Here is a 17,015-nt window from a genome sequence, read left to right as displayed (position 1 = left end):
GGGAGCGGATAATCTCTCTCCCCCTCCGCCCGTGCAGCAGAGCGACCTTAACTGTGAAACCCTCCCCCCCAGAGGGAAGACACGAGCTCATCGACACACCGACCGCTTCTGTTTACCCATACGGAAACACCACCGATTACGCCTGCTTCTCTCATTTCTGGGCTGCATATCGTTTGTCACCGGTTCAATGTAATCTGGGCGCGAGCGGGAAATCTAACACTTTCCTGGCTCTGATATTCCGGCTTGTTTTGTCCAAATCGCATCTGCGTCGTTCGGAAAAGAGTTCGAAAGAGGAGCCGGTATGGACTGGACTCCGGCGGGTGTCCGATGGCGGTCTCGGGCGCGCGTGTCCCCCCCGAAGCGACAAGGCCCGTCAGCGTACGCCTCGTAAGGTCCCTGCCGGGCCAGGCCACACACTTTGTCAGCGGCAGGGGACGTCGATCGACGCCCGGGAAGTGATAGAATCTTCATTAGGGCCGCGACAGTAATCCGTTTTGATGAAGTGAGCCAGCGCACCCGCGGCATTTTGAGGTTTGGTTCCTCCGCGTCGGTTAACTTTTCATCGTTTAGCCCCCTTTTTGTATTTTCCGCCAGACGGGTCCCGTGACGGCGCTGGCTAAAATGTCACATTTCCATCCGCTGGAACAAATGGCCGACAAATCCGGGGGGGGGGGGGGGGGTTTTGCCGACGCGGAAATGTCAACCTTATTACCGCCATTAGCTGAGCGTGGGGGCCGGTGATCAGGAGGACCAAACGGGATTTTGCCGTCACTGTGCGAAAGGAATTTGCCTGTGTACGTCCCTTTTGGTTCACCTGAGGAAGAAGACGGCGGTTTTAAGCTGCACTAATAACACCTTTCTGGTAGCGTTACAGGTGGGAGGAAGGGGGGGTTAGGGTGCTGTAATTAATTCAATCAGACCCATTCAGAGGCTTTACTGCCACGTGCAATTTTCCATCCCTTTACTAAAAATCTATAGCGAAACAGTAACTGTATTGATTGCCGTCAGTAAAGAGCACGAAGCGCTATACTTGCGGGGACACGTGTTGAAACCATGCCTTGCTAATGTTTCAGCCAGAAAATCGATGTCCTCAATACAGCTGCCCCGCATTGCATCATACAACATATGACATCACTTACAGAAAACCCTCAAGAAATACCCCTTATTATGAGGGAGACTACACATATTCTACAAAGATGGACTTGGGAATCAGTGAGTAACCTCTGGGATTCTCCAAAAAATATATTCCATTCAGTCAGTGTGAAAAATTCTAAGAACATTAAAGAGAAAAACTAATTCAAAAAAATAAATGAAAATGCTATCTCTTCAAATAGTCCCTATCATGACTGTTATCTCTCTGGTAACCTCAAAAGATAGAGTCCGCTGGTATCTATGGTATTGTTCCCAACAGCTTTGAATAACTTACCACCCATATTGGGTGCATTTCTTATGAAGAAATTACTCCTTGATTTCATGACCACACTGCTACCCATAACCAACTGCATCCAATGAAAGCAATGATGAATTTCAAAGAGCAGTTAGCCCCAAAAGGCTGGCTCTTCAGATCAGAGGTAAACATTAAAGTGGCTGGGTGCTGTTGGGTGGTGTGTGTGTTTCTATCCCCTCCATTTTCTTTTCCCAAGAGGAAAACACAAAACAACCAGAATGATCCTTTGAGGACAGGTACAAGGCCACACAAAGAGCTGACCCACTCCAAGCTAATAATGCTAATTATTAAAAATGAGATGAACGTGCCAATAGAAACCAGAACGGCTTCGATCCTCTGCGTTAAAAACGGAAACAGAAAACGGTGGTGAATCCAGCGTCTTGAGCCGCCAGACCAGGACCGTTGGCCGCTCAGAAACCCATTTCACGGGCTGTTTGGGAGCAGCTGGGACGCCCGTGGGACCCTCCTCACCGACGGGGAGATTAAATGAGAAGCTCATTGATTTCCTGAAAAGGTCAGAGCTCTCACACTGTGTTCATTCCTGAGACCTGAGGAGCCTGCCATTTCTTCGCTTCCAGGGGCCGAACACCAGAGACGCAGCTAACGCAGAACGTTCTCGCAACGTTACTGGAATGTTTTGTCAGTGTTATAACATTGCTGTTACGTTGCAGCAGCATTGTGAGAACGTTTTGGGGAACGTTTCGGGCGTGTACTCATGCGGGGACAGAATGCGGTGTTGGGGTGGAGCGCACAGGGTAATTGGCTGAAAATGTTTTTTGGAAGGGTGCCTGCGTGTTAGGAAACACGCGGGGGTGTGCCAGGCGTCTGGTGTAAACACTGCTGTCTGCCTCCCTCGAGATGTCAGGATCGGCAGGCGAGTAGTCTGTGTGAAGAGCCGGGGGGAAAGTGAAAGAGGAGAAACATTCCCATGCCCATTAACATTCATTCACTTATTAGAGTGATGGGAGGAGGAGAGAGGATGGAGGAGAGGAGAGGAGAGAGGATGGAGGAGAGGAGAGGAGTGAGGATGGGGAGGAGAGGAGAGAGGATGGAGGAGAGGAGAGGAGAGAGGATGGGGAGGAGAGGTGAGAGGGTGGGGAGGAAGAGAGAGGGCGGAGCAGAGAAGAAGATGGGTAGAAAGGTGAGAGGGTGGAAGAAATGTTAGGGGGTGGAGGGGGAGTGAGATGATAGACAGATAAAGGAAGGATGAATGAGAGAGATGGTCAGAAAATGGCAGGCTCTTTATTCCATCTGTCAGACATGGAAAGAGGGGGGGGGACTGGAGAAGGCGAGGGCTGGAGGGAGGGAGCCCACAGGGGGGCAGTTCTCATCGGTGCAGAGCGAACCCGTCCCGGTCGGCGTCTGCTCGTTCTCCCGCGGTCACACTGCAATCCGCCTCGCTCGGCCGGGCAGTAAGGTCTCCGGGTCGGCCCGGAATCCGCTACGCCACGCCTGAACGACACCACCAGAGCACACCGCTGGACACGTCTGACTCTATATCTGTCCATCACGTCAGTTACACCCCTAATACAGCGATAGAGCCCTTACATCCCCCTCGCGGACACAGCCTGGTCCGCTCAGAATCCCAGACAGCAGAATCCCAGCTAAAACAGAACGTTCCGGCAATGTCACTAGAATGTTCCCTCAATGCTAAAACATGGCTGCAACATTTTGAGGACGTTTTGTGTTAGCGATGATGTCCAACATGAGCCAGAAAATCACCATCAGCTTCTAACTGGAGCTGCTTGTTGAAGACCAGCAGAATCAAATAAAAAGACTCGACCACACCCAAACATCATCACCACCTGCTCAATTGCACGTGACTCAGCATATGCACCACACTAAAATGACTGAAATATACACCAGACTGCAATGTCTCGCACCAGCGCATAGCGTTATTAAGCCGTACTACAGCACTACTTTCCCACAAATCACAGCTTCGTCGCTTGTGAGCCAACGCTGCATTGCAGGTGTACCCAAGGTTTGCCTTTCCCCAGATGGAGACATTTCGGAGGAATGATGTTCAGGGTGGTGGACACCTGAACACTCGGGGAATAGCGTGCAGTGTGCAGAGAACAGCTTTCCTGGATAACATCAGCTTTCAGCAAATTTCATACTCAAAAAAACAGTACCACTTCTTTGTGCACATGCATAAACAGAGAAGCGCAAAGCCTCTTGAGCACTGGAGGGCTTCACACGACTAACACGGCTTCCGTAAAGTGCAATTACAACATTTAAATCACTGAAGCAGCATTATATAAACATTCTCCGGAGCCTCACCGAGAAGAGTGAGAAAGGGTTAATTAAAGAAGCAAAGAAAACAAGATGTTGGTGCACCCTAGTGGTAACAGCTGAGACTACACAAAAAAGCCAGAAACAGTATACATGGTATTCGATCATCACACAGAGCACGAAATATCATCCCATCTCTGCATATTTAATCCACACCCCTGCTCCCTCAAAATACCAAGAGGGCCTAGGTTCATATGTACTTTGTGTACCCTTGTAACACCTTTGTACATGTTGCTTTTAAACCTTTTTTCCCGCACAAATGAACAAAATGAAAATAAAAGATTGTGATCGCCACTGGAAACGGTTAGCGAGGCTAACTTCTCCCATTCGCGTGGAATGATCCTGAACACGGCAACGGACAGCACCGTCAACGGAGTCGGGCCAGGAAGTCAATCTAAGCCTGGGAGCGCCAAAAACCGGTTCAGCTTAATTCAGAACTTCTCCCCACCCTAACCCTTTCTGTCATATCAACTGATCAACAAACCAATTATCGCAACTCCAGATTCCCTGAGGCGGTGTTTAATTGAATTCCAGGAAGGGGGGCAACCCACTTCCTGACGTCAATCAGTTCTTTCCATTTGGAAGCAACTCCCAGTGGCGGTTAAAGAGGGGAGATCTTGAAGTCGCTGTGGAGTGACTTCCCCTGGCACAGGGAAGTTCCCACAGGGGGGCTGGGAGGTTAGCGGTGGGCGGGACCCATACCTGTGAGCTTCTTCATTGGCTGCAGCCTCATGCTGATGGTCTGGTGGGTCAGCAGGGGGGAGGAGGGTAGAGAGCGGGACACGCCTTCCATGATGCGGATGTGCTGCATGCCTTCAGTCACCGGCAGCGGGGGCACGGCGTAGTCTCCTTCCAAGGTGCAGTCGCTGTCTGTGGAGCTGCCACCTGCAGGATGGGAGGACACACTGCGCGTTAGCCCGCTGCGTAGCCCGATAGTCTGAGCACACTAGCAGATACAGGTGCGCACTTGTAGAAGCTGCATGAGGCCCGGCACAACGCATTAGCAGGAGCTTCCGTTTACTTAACGCCGTTGCTTTCGCTACCCTGCTGTACTTTGCCACCTCGATGCTTAACAACCAAATCAAAACAACAGCTTTTCTGTAGAATGTCTGCTCGTTTCAGTTTCGTTTAAAATGCTGAGTTCACATTTTCCGTGCCGTTATGGGGTAGAGAGACAGCAGTTAAAAGTGACCCTTAGATGAACCCACATCCTCAGTGACTGAAACAAAGGCGGGCAGACCAAAACACAAAGGGTTTGCATCAACACTCCCAGGGGATATGACCCACTGATAAAAGTTTTACAAAAATAACTACTTCATCAGGATATGACAAAGAATGGTTTAATGGAAAGTATTTGTATATCCTGGGTGGGGATGAGCAATACAATAAACTTTAGTCAATTCTGAAGTACACGTTGGTGTGAGTAGCGATTATAACCAGGCCATGCTATGTCTTACGGGCAGGGGTGGGTTTCATCACTTTATGCAAACTGCAACACACAATCCACAATATCCCATGCATGGACACGAGTGACCTTTAAGTAGAGTAAAAGCATTCATATGGGACATACAGTACATCCAGCCTGGCCCTCATCATACCATCGCAACCAGCAAAGGGAGTGTCTCGTAACAGGCATTTTACAGTAAAAAGACTGGCAATGTAGCATTCCAAATTGCAGCAATTTGCAGCGAAGTGATGTTGGCCTGTGTAAATACTGTATTCTCACCAGGAATTAGCCTGAGATGGCAATGATATGCTGAATAATTATCCATCTGCAGGACTCAGGTCAGGAGTGAGGAGTTTTCCCCCAGCTCTAAATGGGTTAGAGCTAGATTACTTTCATCTTCTAAAAAGCACCATACCCCTTGGGCACTGTGGTATACATGGCACATTACTAACTGAAAGGAAAGCCTTGGATACCCTGGCAAAACAAGCATGCTTTGTGTGAAAAAGCCATTACTGATCAGCCTACTGAGATCAGGTAATCTTTAAGCAAATTTCACAAAGATGTTGCCTGTCTGTGTGCTTTAGGCAGGACTTCACAGCCTTCACAGCTGAAAAGAGCTCATACTACACCCACACCACTGCATTACTGTAAACCCACACCACTGAACTACTGTAAACCCACACCACTGAACAACTGTAAACCCACACCACTGAACTACTATAAACCCACACCACTGAACTACTGTAAACCCACACAACTAAACTACTGTAAACCCACACCACTGCACTACTGTAAACCCACACCACTGCACTACTGTAAACCCACACCAATGCACTACTGTAAACCTACACCACTGAACTACTGTAAACCCACACCACTGCACTACTGTAAACCCACACCACTGTCTCACTGTAAACCCACACCACTGTCTCACTGTAAACCCACACCACTGTCTCACTGTAAACCCACACCACTGCACTACTGTAAACCCACACCACTGAACTACTGTAAACCCACACAACTGAACTACTGTAAACCCACACCACTGCACTACTGTAAACCCACACCACTGAACTACTGTAAACCCACACAACTGAACTACTGTAAACCCACACCACTGCACTACTGTAAACCCACACAACTGAACTACTGTAAACCCACACCACTGTCCCACTGTAAACCCACACCACTGTCTCACTGTAAACCCACACCACTGTCTCACTGTAAACCCACACCACTGCACTACTGTAAACCCACACAACTGAACTACTGTAAACCCACACCACTGTCCCACTGTAAACCCACACCACTGTCCCACTGTACACCCACACCACTGCACTACTGTAAACCCACACAACTGAATTACTGTAAACCCACACCACTGTCCCACTGTAAACCCACACCACTGTCCCACTGTACACCCACACCACTGTCCTAGACCCACATCCATATCCCACACACACCATTGTCTTGCACCAATGAGACCAACTGCATAAAGAGGAGCCATAACTGCTCAATAATACCCCACAAAATACAATCCACAATATCCCACACAGCACCGCAGGGACATGACCTTTCTGTCTAATAAAAGCACTCATATGGGACACACTGTACTGGCTCTGCTGGATAATATCATTTATTGAAAGAAGGACAGTATCTGCCGTTCCCACTGCTGACAGATCGGGAGTCTCTGTAAGCTGGAGGCTGCCCCTCTCCTCAACGCTCCACCAGCAGCAGACACATTTCACATCCTTTCTGAATGAGACACCCTGCAAATCCAGCCCGGTTTTCGCTTAGAGTGTGAACCGAGGAGAGGGAACAGTCGAGAGCGAGTTCTCCCCAAAGCGTCCTTGCAGAAGGGTTTCAGAACGGAACAGCGGGACATGCACGATATCTCCCTGGGGCGTCGGCTGAAGAGACGTGACTGGGCTTTGAGAGAGAGAGAGAGACAGAGAGAGAGAGAGTGTGTGTGAGAGAGAGAGAGAGAGAGAGAGAGAGAGAGCTTCTGCAGTGGAGTAGGACAGTGGGAAGCATCTGCAGTGAGAGCTTCACAGAGGGAGACGGGTGCAGGCGGTCAGCGAGGCGTGGGGGGAAAGGGGTCCGTGGCGATCAGCTGTAGCGGAGGCAGAGTGGAGCGAGTGGGCGTCTGTCTGAGACGCCGGCCCTGAGCGAGAAACATAATGTTCTCTCGCCGTTGCATGCGTTAACATGCGCGAGACGTGCTAATCCTGGGCTTTGTGGAAAAAAGGCCCTGGGAAAATCTGGACTTGCCTCGACTGCGTCCTCCCACAACACATCGGCGGCCAATCTCAGACCTCCGAAGAATGGAACTACCGTGCATACGCTCACGAGCGCACAAGCACGTGGCGGGAACACAATAACATAATGACGGATGACGACGCCAGCAGCAAAGGCGTATCTCCATTCCGGAGCGTTCGCCCCCAAGCCGATAGTCACGTGATCACGCCGACCACCTGTCAGCCAGCTCCTGCGTTCAGCAGCTGCCGCAGCGGGGCGGGAACAAGCTCCTGTTTCCCACAGGTGCTTGCCAGGACACGTGGTCGCGGCGTACCTAAGCATCGCACCGCAAAGCCCGCTCCTCAAATGCGGGAGCTGCGTGACTCCAGGGAAATTCCCCCATGGATACTGCTCCCCCGGGTCCTCGGACACGGACATGGGCCTCAGTATGTTTTTGGGATGGCTGTGGATATCAATGGGAATTTCCTCCCACTGCACTGGCACATCCTGCAGAATGCTGACTTTGCGTATCTGTGTGTGCGTGTGTGCGTGGTTGCAGCACTCGCTGAGGGCTAACGTCACTGCGGCTTATTGAAGAACGGCTCATGGAGGTATACATTCGAAACGGACTGTACGGTGAACCTCTTGCTGCAGATTAATTGGATAACAGTCAAAAGTGCAGATACAACAGTACTATAAGTATGGCGGAACTTTCGGCCAAAGCATACTTAAACTTTGACCAGCAAAACAAAATCAGTGTCTGTACTTTATTATAAACACCTTATTGTTAACATAAAATGTAAATATTTAGGCAGGTATAGCTGTTGGTCCAGCACTGTATTTCAAACTTCAAAAAACAGTCAACAATACCTTATTTATTTACTTTAGCAGTCCCTCACCCAGTTTATATTTTATATACGGTACATTTATACAGCTGGGTGTTTACTGAAGCGATCCGGGTTCATGACCTTGCTCCAGGGTACAACAACAGTGCCCTACCTCATATCCACACAACATTCAAACAACCCTTCAACAAACATGCAGAGCTGGAGCTGGACTGTATGTTTCCAGAGGCGCAATAGAAAATGCTCAGCTGTAAGCAGACACTGCAGGAAACCCCAGGGACGGCCGTTCAGCCATGGGAAAGACGTTTGGGGTGTTACGACAGGGCGAAAAGAACAGGTATGAGCAGACAACGGCAGAGTGTGGTATTATAGAACTGGGAGAAGGTTAGCTCAGAAACTGGGGAGTGAGAGAAATTAACCGATGATGAGCGAGAAAGGGACAAAAGGGGACTGGAGGAGAAGAGAAATGGTGGGAAAAGCAGAGGGAGCTGTGGGGCAGGGGCTACCCCTGTTCTGGCTCCTACCTTGCCCGGCGTGACTCAGTTGCCGGTCTACATGGGGCGGCCGGAACTCTGCAGGATCCTCGCTCCCACCATCTGTGGATGAGGAGCAGAAAGAGCAGATGGAGTGAGCCTGGGGAGTTACCGAATGGGGTGTTATCAGACTGATAGATGGAGTCAGTCCGCTGTGGCTATTTCTCCACAGGTGGGACTCCCGGTGCGTCGCTGAGGTGGAGGCCCACTGCTCCGTGTCTGAGCGGATGACCCGGTGGGGTGGAGGATCAAGGCACCTCCTCCTCTAGTGTCATGCTGCCAACACGTCAGCAGTATGCAGTTGTAAATGTATGTATGCAGTGTATTCCTCTCAGACCAGAACAGACACCAAAACCTCCAACGGAACCTTCCGGCAATAGCTCAATGGTCCTTACATGCGCTTTTGTTGTCCCATCCTGTCTATTTTCCAGTGCAGGTAACTGTTAAATGAATGAGACAACGAGCCGTGCTCGTCCCCATTAAAGCCTGTACAGTACCAAACGCAATTCAAACTACCCACCAGATCAACATAACAACAAGGTTCATGACGTCTAACCCGTTAACCAACTTTTTCTGTGGCTTTTGCAGCTGCCGTCATCACCTGTTCCGCATTAAAGCACGGTATAAAGCACGTTTTTTTTTATCGCCAATATGTGAATGCTGCATCCGATTAGCTACTTCCTCTGCTGCCAGAGCAAGCGCCATGGAGAGATCTTGGCAGACGCCCCCCTCCAAAATCTCCCCCAGTGTCCCGACGCTCCGTCCCGGGCAGACGGCTGGAGCGACCGGCCTTGTGGAAACATGGCGGGATTTGCGTGCGCCTTGGGTTCAGACAGCTAATAATACACTGATCAAATTACAAAGTACAAAGTGTATTGACCAGCGCCCCCCCTCATGTAGAATTAGCTATGGTGGATGGAGAGGGGGGTCGATAAGACTCTACAGGGGCTGTTCGCAAAGCTGAGCCTTTCTGATGAGGTTATAGGATTCTAAAAGTACTCATCTGAGGGGAATGGGAGACTGAGAACTGAAGTTCCAAAAACATAGTTCCCACTCAGGGAGATCTCAAGAGCGTCGCCTCATATATGAGATGCCTCAACTATTAGAACCTCATCAATTTCATTTCAGTTTCAAACATCCTCTTTAGCGCACATCATCATGCTCAAAGTAATTGCATAAATACAAACATCCACACCCATTCACAGACACGAATACGGTAAACTGACCCGCTGGTCAATAGCCAGATATCGCATCCACACAGTCACAAAGAGACAGATACACACAAACACACACACACACTCAGAACGTCAGCTGAGGACATGAGGACCAGTGAGGCGTGTGTTTCTCAAAGGAGACACTGATGTACTGTCTTCTTGTGCAGTTATACATCTGAGCCTTCCACTTCTCTCTCTGTCCTGGCTAGATCAACTTTTCTCTCTTCTTTCAAAACAGTAGTGCAGTCTCTTGCCAATCTCACACATGTAATAGCCTTCATCTCTCAAAACAACAATTTAATGCTGCCTTGGTGAATAGAAATATCAATTTCTTAAAAAAAAGAAAAAAAAAAGTGATTGATTGATTCTAAACTTTTGAATAGTAGTGAACACAAAGACATACAAAGTAAACCGGTCAACTGATCAATAAGCAGATATCAGTAGTGTTCGTGTGTCCCAGGAGCCAGTAATTAGGAGATCTGAGATGGAACCTAGGGCCTTGTCCTCTTTTCAGGACGCCATACAGGCAAGTTCACAGACAGAACAGACAACCGTAGCTCTGTTAGAAGCAGGTAGAAAGATATTTTTTTACTCCGTGTAATAAGCAACTGAGCATGACCATGCGTACACGAATGGCAATTGTAATTGATTACCGGTAGTATCTGCACAGAAACAGCGACCATAACTTCACACAAATTTTGTGGTCGATTCACCCGAATAACAAACCGTCAAATGTGTGCCTTGTTAGAGAACATCAATCTTTCCAGCACAGCTCCCATGTCTGTTCACAATGTAGTCGTGCTACAAACAAGCCTGAAGCTCTAAACACGGTAGTGAGCCCTGTCGCTCATTCACACTGGCAGTGTCCTCTCTCCTCTCAAGTACGTGCAGACTGCAGAATATTCCAGAATCTGACAAAACATGGCACAAATCCAAAATAAGAATACGAATAACAACTTTGTCATAGTGCCCTCAAAGCTAGAAAAAATAAATAAATAAATAAGTGCCAAGCAGATAATGTTGTTACTCAGCCGAACGTGTATTATTTATTCAATGGCAGGACTCTTTAGGGATGTTCTGCAGAGAAGACGGCTCTATGCCACCGCTAAATCCGCCTTTGAAAAGGTCAGATACAGTGAGGCAGCTGCTGCTCAATATGGGTGTGCTGACATCACAACTTCACTAACCGATGCAGTAATTAAATTTACCTTGGATAAATGCAATTTCAGTCGGCCGAAAATACTCTCAGTTACCCTCAGACATCCAGCAGGAGGCTGAAATTACAGATCATGTCAGAAAAATGTTACTAGACCACTGTGATAGCTACTAGGGATTTACTTATCATTTATTGTGGCCAATTAATATTTGTTCACAGTTAAATCAATAGCATTGGACCATTAAGTGCAGTCACGTGTAAAGTCAATTAACGGTGTTTTGACAGTAACAGTCCATTGCAGAAGACCCATAATCCATCCTAAATTAAGATAATGAGCTGTAAGCTTAAATAAAACACTTTAAAATCCATAAAATTACCACATAAAATATTTTATAAACCGGACAATCAAAGGTGCATGATTATAGTGATATTTCTGGAAAGTCAATGAAAAATGGTTTGCTTAGCAAATTAGCAAAGTTGGCCATTTTGAGGTTTAATAGTTTGATAGCAGTGCTAGTTAACTGGGCTGGACATTCACTTCTAATACCAAAGTGAGCACAGCTCAGGTTGCCATCTGAAGCTATGAAATCACTGTCTCCACAGATCATAATAAATTGACCACAATAGAAATAATAACTTCTTAACTTTACTGTGCCATGTCTAATCATTTTACTTGATAAGAAGACTTCAGTTTCTGATTATGCTGTCTTGTATAATCCTCAAAATAAATTAATAAATAAATATGAAATACAATTTTCTTACTTGTTCCCCGTTTTCAGACTTTCTGTAACGGCTCAGTTTCGGTATTACGCGTATTTCACCGCATCATTTTGTATTCATTTTTTTCAGTGTTCATACTTCATCATATTTCAGTAATACTTCCAATGGTTTTTCATGTTTGTTATCATCTCCAGTCGTCCCCGGTAGCTAAAGCAGCCGAGGGCAAGGGCTGCACTGTATTGACAGAGTGAGTCATGGTGCCGGCTGTCTGCGGGCTGTGGCTCTCAGGGAAACGTGTGCTCACCTGACTGCTGCTCTAGCGCTCCCAGGTAACTGACTCAGCTCTGCCGACAGGCAGCGGCTCAGATTTGTGGGAAGGGATTAAAAGCTCTAAGTGACAGTTCCCAGGCAGGCTAAAGGCTGTTCAGCAGAGGCCTGAGCGGAGCAGGGGAGTTCACCCTCAGCACGGCTCGGGATTTGCAAACACGGCGGGGTGCGGCCTCGAAGAGGGCGGTGCTAATGCAGAAACCGAGACGGACAGAAGCAGCACAACCCAGCTCTGCCATTTCAGTGCTCCCTCTTGTCAGGGCCTTTAGTGAAGCTCGCCTGTCTGACCTTCCTCCTGTTCTGCTCATTCAGTGGTGAATGGTTCCAAGGGCTCGGCAAGTTCACTCAAATTCCTCCAAACTCATTGGATGGAACTTCATCCCACAGCAAGGCAATGATCCCAAACATACACTCTTTCTTCTTAATGATGTTCTGGCCAATGTCTCTGAATGTTTTTGTCTTATTTCTCTGCCTCATAATGGCTTCTTCACAATTCTTCAATCAAAAGTTCAGAATCAACTCTAGATACTGAATGCTCTCTTATCTCTGCACGAAGGAAGCAAATGAATACACCCAAATATTTAGCTGAGAGGCCAGCTGTCCAATTCATTTTTTAATTAATTCCTACATGGATCAATAAGGATTCATTTCAAATCCAAATCCAATGTGTTGGAGCACAGAGCCAATAGAACAAGAAATGTACCATAGTCAAATACTTACGGACTGCACTGTACGATATGGTCTTATAAGCCAGGCTAAGGAGTCTGCAAATACCAAAAAACTTGACCCCTGGCCCCTAACAGGTATATTAGCATAATTAAAGCCACACACACATGTGCGCGTGCCACACACACACACACACACACACACACACACACACACACACACACACACACACATTTAGTTAATTAGGCAAATCTCTCCTCACTCCACACAGAGCAGTGCGATACCACACATATATGCATGCGCATTATCTGGCCAATGTACATATTAAATTAGAATTCTCCTTTATCAAACAAAAGAGCACCTTTTTGAAATCTCTCTGTGTGGTTCCTTCAGATAAACTATTAGATATTCTAATTATCCACCACAACAACAATATGAAAACTGACATTGGTTTAGTCAAGTGCACTCTGAGCATTATTCTCTACTACATCAATCATCTCGTGCTCACGTCAATCAAAGTTCCCTGCCAAACACATACACCACAAGTGAGCACACACACACACATACTCCCACTCACAGTCTACAAAAAGGCTTTCCAGGCTTCTATAACACCGGTTTAAAAAAAACAAAACATTTTAGAATCAAAGGATCAAATCATTTTACAGACAGCACAGAAGCACAAATTGGTTGCCTTTCTATGCTTCTCAGTGACATAAAGTATAATGTTATACAATAAATCCTTGCATTGCAGCACCTTGACTGAAAATGTACAAACACCCACCTTCCACCATCTAAAACCCCCTGAATAAGCATGAAGATGTTCCAAGACACTCAGTAATCTCCCACACACAGGCCTCACCTGTGCCAGCTGAAAGGTGTGTTAAAATCACACCTCAACAAAAAAACAAAACAATAACAAATGAAATAAAAATCACATTAAGCGCTGGTACGGTCCTGATGAAGCGCTCCTGAACCCCTGGCTCTCGCGCGCTTTGCGCTGCTGTGTCACGGTCCGGGTCTCGCTCCTGCAGGAAGTGCAGGGCTCTGACATCCTGCTGCCAGCTGGAACAATGGGCCGGTCACACTGCCTCCCCCTTCCGCTGCCTCGCACAGGTCGGTGCTGTCACACACGCCACCACGCTGCTCTCCGCGGCCGAGAGGAGCAGGGCAATGTGAGTGTGTCTATGTACTGTCTGTGAACTAGCCTGTAGCCTAGCGGCTAAGGTACATGACTGGGAGGTGTCAAACCCGGAAGGCTGGAGGTTCAAGCCCCGGTGTAACCACAATAAGATCTGCACAGCAAGGCCCCTGAGCAAGGCCCTTAACCCTGTATTGCCCCTAATCAACTGTAAGTCGCTCTGGATAAAAGCATCAGCTAAATTACATATGATCATTATTATTGCTACTATTACTGGTAGTAGTCGTATTGGCACCCCTGAAATATAATTACTGAGATACTGTAAACTCTAAATGCCAACAAGTGGAAAATACTGCACTTTATTAATGTTTCAAAGGAACCCACCGAAATAAAAAATATTTTTTTGAGCATTTCCAGTCGGTGTGCCAAGAATTCTGGAGCCCACTGTACATACCTACTGTAAGCCATTTGGAATTGAGACCAAATGAGAAAAAAGCACAGACAAGGAGCTTGGATTTCATGGCATTTACGTGCATAGCCTATATGTTTTACCCTAGTTATAGTTTTACAAATTAGTAGCTTAAACACCCAGCCTCTCAGTCATCTGTATCTGTTACATGCACTACTATATACATTCACTGACCACTTTATTAGGTACACCTGTACACCAGCTCATTAATGCAAATATTTAATCAGCCAATCATGTGGCAGCAACTAAATGCATCATGTTTTTCCAACCAAATGTCAGAATCGGGAAGAAATGTGATCTAAGTGACTTTGACCGTGGAATGGTGGTTGGTGACAGACAGACAGGGTAGTTTGAGTATATCTGAAACTCATACTGAAACTTATTACAGAAACTGCTGATCTCCTGGGATTTTCACGCACAGCAGTCTCTACAGTTTGCAGAGAATGGTGTGAAAAAGAAAAAATAGCCAGTAAGCAGCAGTTCTGTGGGAAAAAATGCATTGTTAATGAGAGAGGTCTGAGGAGAAGGGCCAGACTGCTCAAAGCTGACAGGAAGGTGACAATAATGCAAATAGCCCACGCATTACAACAGTGGTATGCCGAAGAGTATCTCTGAACACACAAGGAGGCAAACCTCTAAATGCAGCAGCAGAATACCAATAAGTCTAACAAATAAGTCTAATAAATACCTAATAAACTGCTCACTCAGTGTATACACAAATACAGTCTGAACCACAGCACTGGCCTTGCATACATTGGCTTGCTTGTCTGGGAGTGAGAGACTACAATGGCTACAATTCCGCATAAAATGTTTGTTTAACATACACAGAATGTATCACATAGTTTTATATATGTGTGTGTGTGTGTGCGCGCGCGTGTGTGTGTGTGCGAGATCCATTTCATAAGGATGCTGGGTAAATAGGAATGATCCACAGTTGCACAGACCGCATGTATTTGCGCTTGTACAAAGGAAACTGCAAATCCTTACAGCATTTGTGCAACCCTGCCACCCTCCCCCAACACACACACAAGCACTCGCGCACGCACGCACGCACGCACGCACGCACGCACGCACGCACGCACGCACGCACGCACACACACCAGTCAGCGACCTGTTCGTCTCCTAACCAACAAGTGCAGCTACTTCAGGACTGATGCAGGCGCACAGAAGCCCACGCTGGGTAAAATGGCAGATGTGCATGTCAGCCCAGATAAGCAGCCCTGATAACAGAATAAACCACACGCACACTGCCGCTCTGGGGCCTGGGGCCAGCAGCACCCTGTCTCTGCCTGCCCTGTGTCACGTACGCGGCAGACAGAGAGGGAAGACTGGCCTTAAGCGTCTCCTGCACCGGTAATCAGGCCCCACAAACGGGAAAGTCAATCATTGTGAGAACGTGCTTAAAGACGCTGAAAGAAAAGTGGAAAAAACCGACCAATATCCTGCAGCTAGGCTGTCCCGTGGGAGTAGAGAAATGCGACTCTGACAAGCGCGCGGATTCGGCAGAGACTCAGGGACGCTTAAACGGGATGCTTTAATGTTCCAACGGGCCGACCGTGCGGTTGTTCAAAAACGTCTGAATTCGATTCCAGAAGCCTTCGAGCCCGCTGCAGCAGCAGTCCAAATAAAACACAACCTGAATTGCACATTCACAATTGCACAACACTTCCATTTTATGTCCTCTAATACCAGAGGAATAAAGCGCTTTCTGGTTATTTACAGTCCATTAGGCGAAAGGCGGAGGCGTGAGAAGGCTTATGATGTGCCTCCAACCTGTAGCGTTTTATCATAAAGTGCCGATGCCCACAGATAACAAGCACAGATCTGCCATCATGGTGGATTTTCCACAATATTTTACCGGATGTGTCCATTAGGAGCAAAGCGCTCTTTTTAAAAATACCACAAGGAGTGCTGCTATTAGTGCAAACCCCATTAGGGATGGGGGGAGGGGGGTTGGCAGTTTTTTGCGATTCACTGTGCAACGGAGTCTGCACAGTGTGAAATAAAGCAACACGAAGCAGAGTTTCTCATGGGAATAGTGCTAAAACGTGTTTCCATGTCGCAATGTTGATTGTGTTTATTCATCACGTCGTGTGCATTGCATGATGGGGGTTCCATTTCCTACGGCCTAAGTGCTTCCTCCTCCCAGTTGGTAGAAAGTGACTTTGATCTCCCAGAGAGAGAGAGCAAGCGAGATGGCCACTCAAAGCCAACAGCTCACTCTGAATCAGCATCAAAACTATGGCGCTATCCACCCATCCATCCACCCAGTGCCCCAAGCTGGAAGTCACCATTTTCTTCTGAATTGATCACCCACCCATCCATCCACCCAGTACCCCAAGCTGGAAGTCACCACTTTCTTCTGAATTGATCACCCACCCATCCATCCACCCAGTGCCCCAAGCTGGAAGCCACCACTTTCTACTGAATTGACCACCCACCCATCCATCCACCCAGTGCCCCAAGCTGGAAGTCACCACTTTCTTCTGAATTGATCACCCACCCATCCATCCACCCAGTGCC

At 47.5% G+C, this 17,015-nt stretch overlaps 1 protein-coding gene across 2 annotated transcripts in view; it reads right to left on the bottom strand.

Annotated features, from left to right (window-relative positions):
• The window catches only part of tanc2b (tetratricopeptide repeat, ankyrin repeat and coiled-coil containing 2b), a 234,058-nt gene that overhangs the window by 85,584 nt on the left and 131,459 nt on the right, over positions 1-17,015 (bottom strand). For both annotated transcript variants that reach the window (XM_061226928.1, XM_061226935.1), the window contains 2 exons: positions 8,794-8,865; positions 4,442-4,624 (listed from right to left, as the gene is read on the bottom strand). In XM_061226928.1, coding sequence (XP_061082912.1) covers positions 4,442-4,624; positions 8,794-8,865 — 255 coding nt within the window. The remainder of the gene's footprint in view (positions 1-4,441; positions 4,625-8,793; positions 8,866-17,015) is intronic.

This window comes from Conger conger, chromosome 2 (genome assembly GCF_963514075.1).
Source record: "Conger conger chromosome 2, fConCon1.1, whole genome shotgun sequence".
Classification (NCBI taxonomy): domain Eukaryota; kingdom Metazoa; phylum Chordata; class Actinopteri; order Anguilliformes; family Congridae; genus Conger; species Conger conger.
Note: the sequence above shows the minus strand (reverse complement) of the source record. Positions and strands in the feature narration are given on the sequence as shown.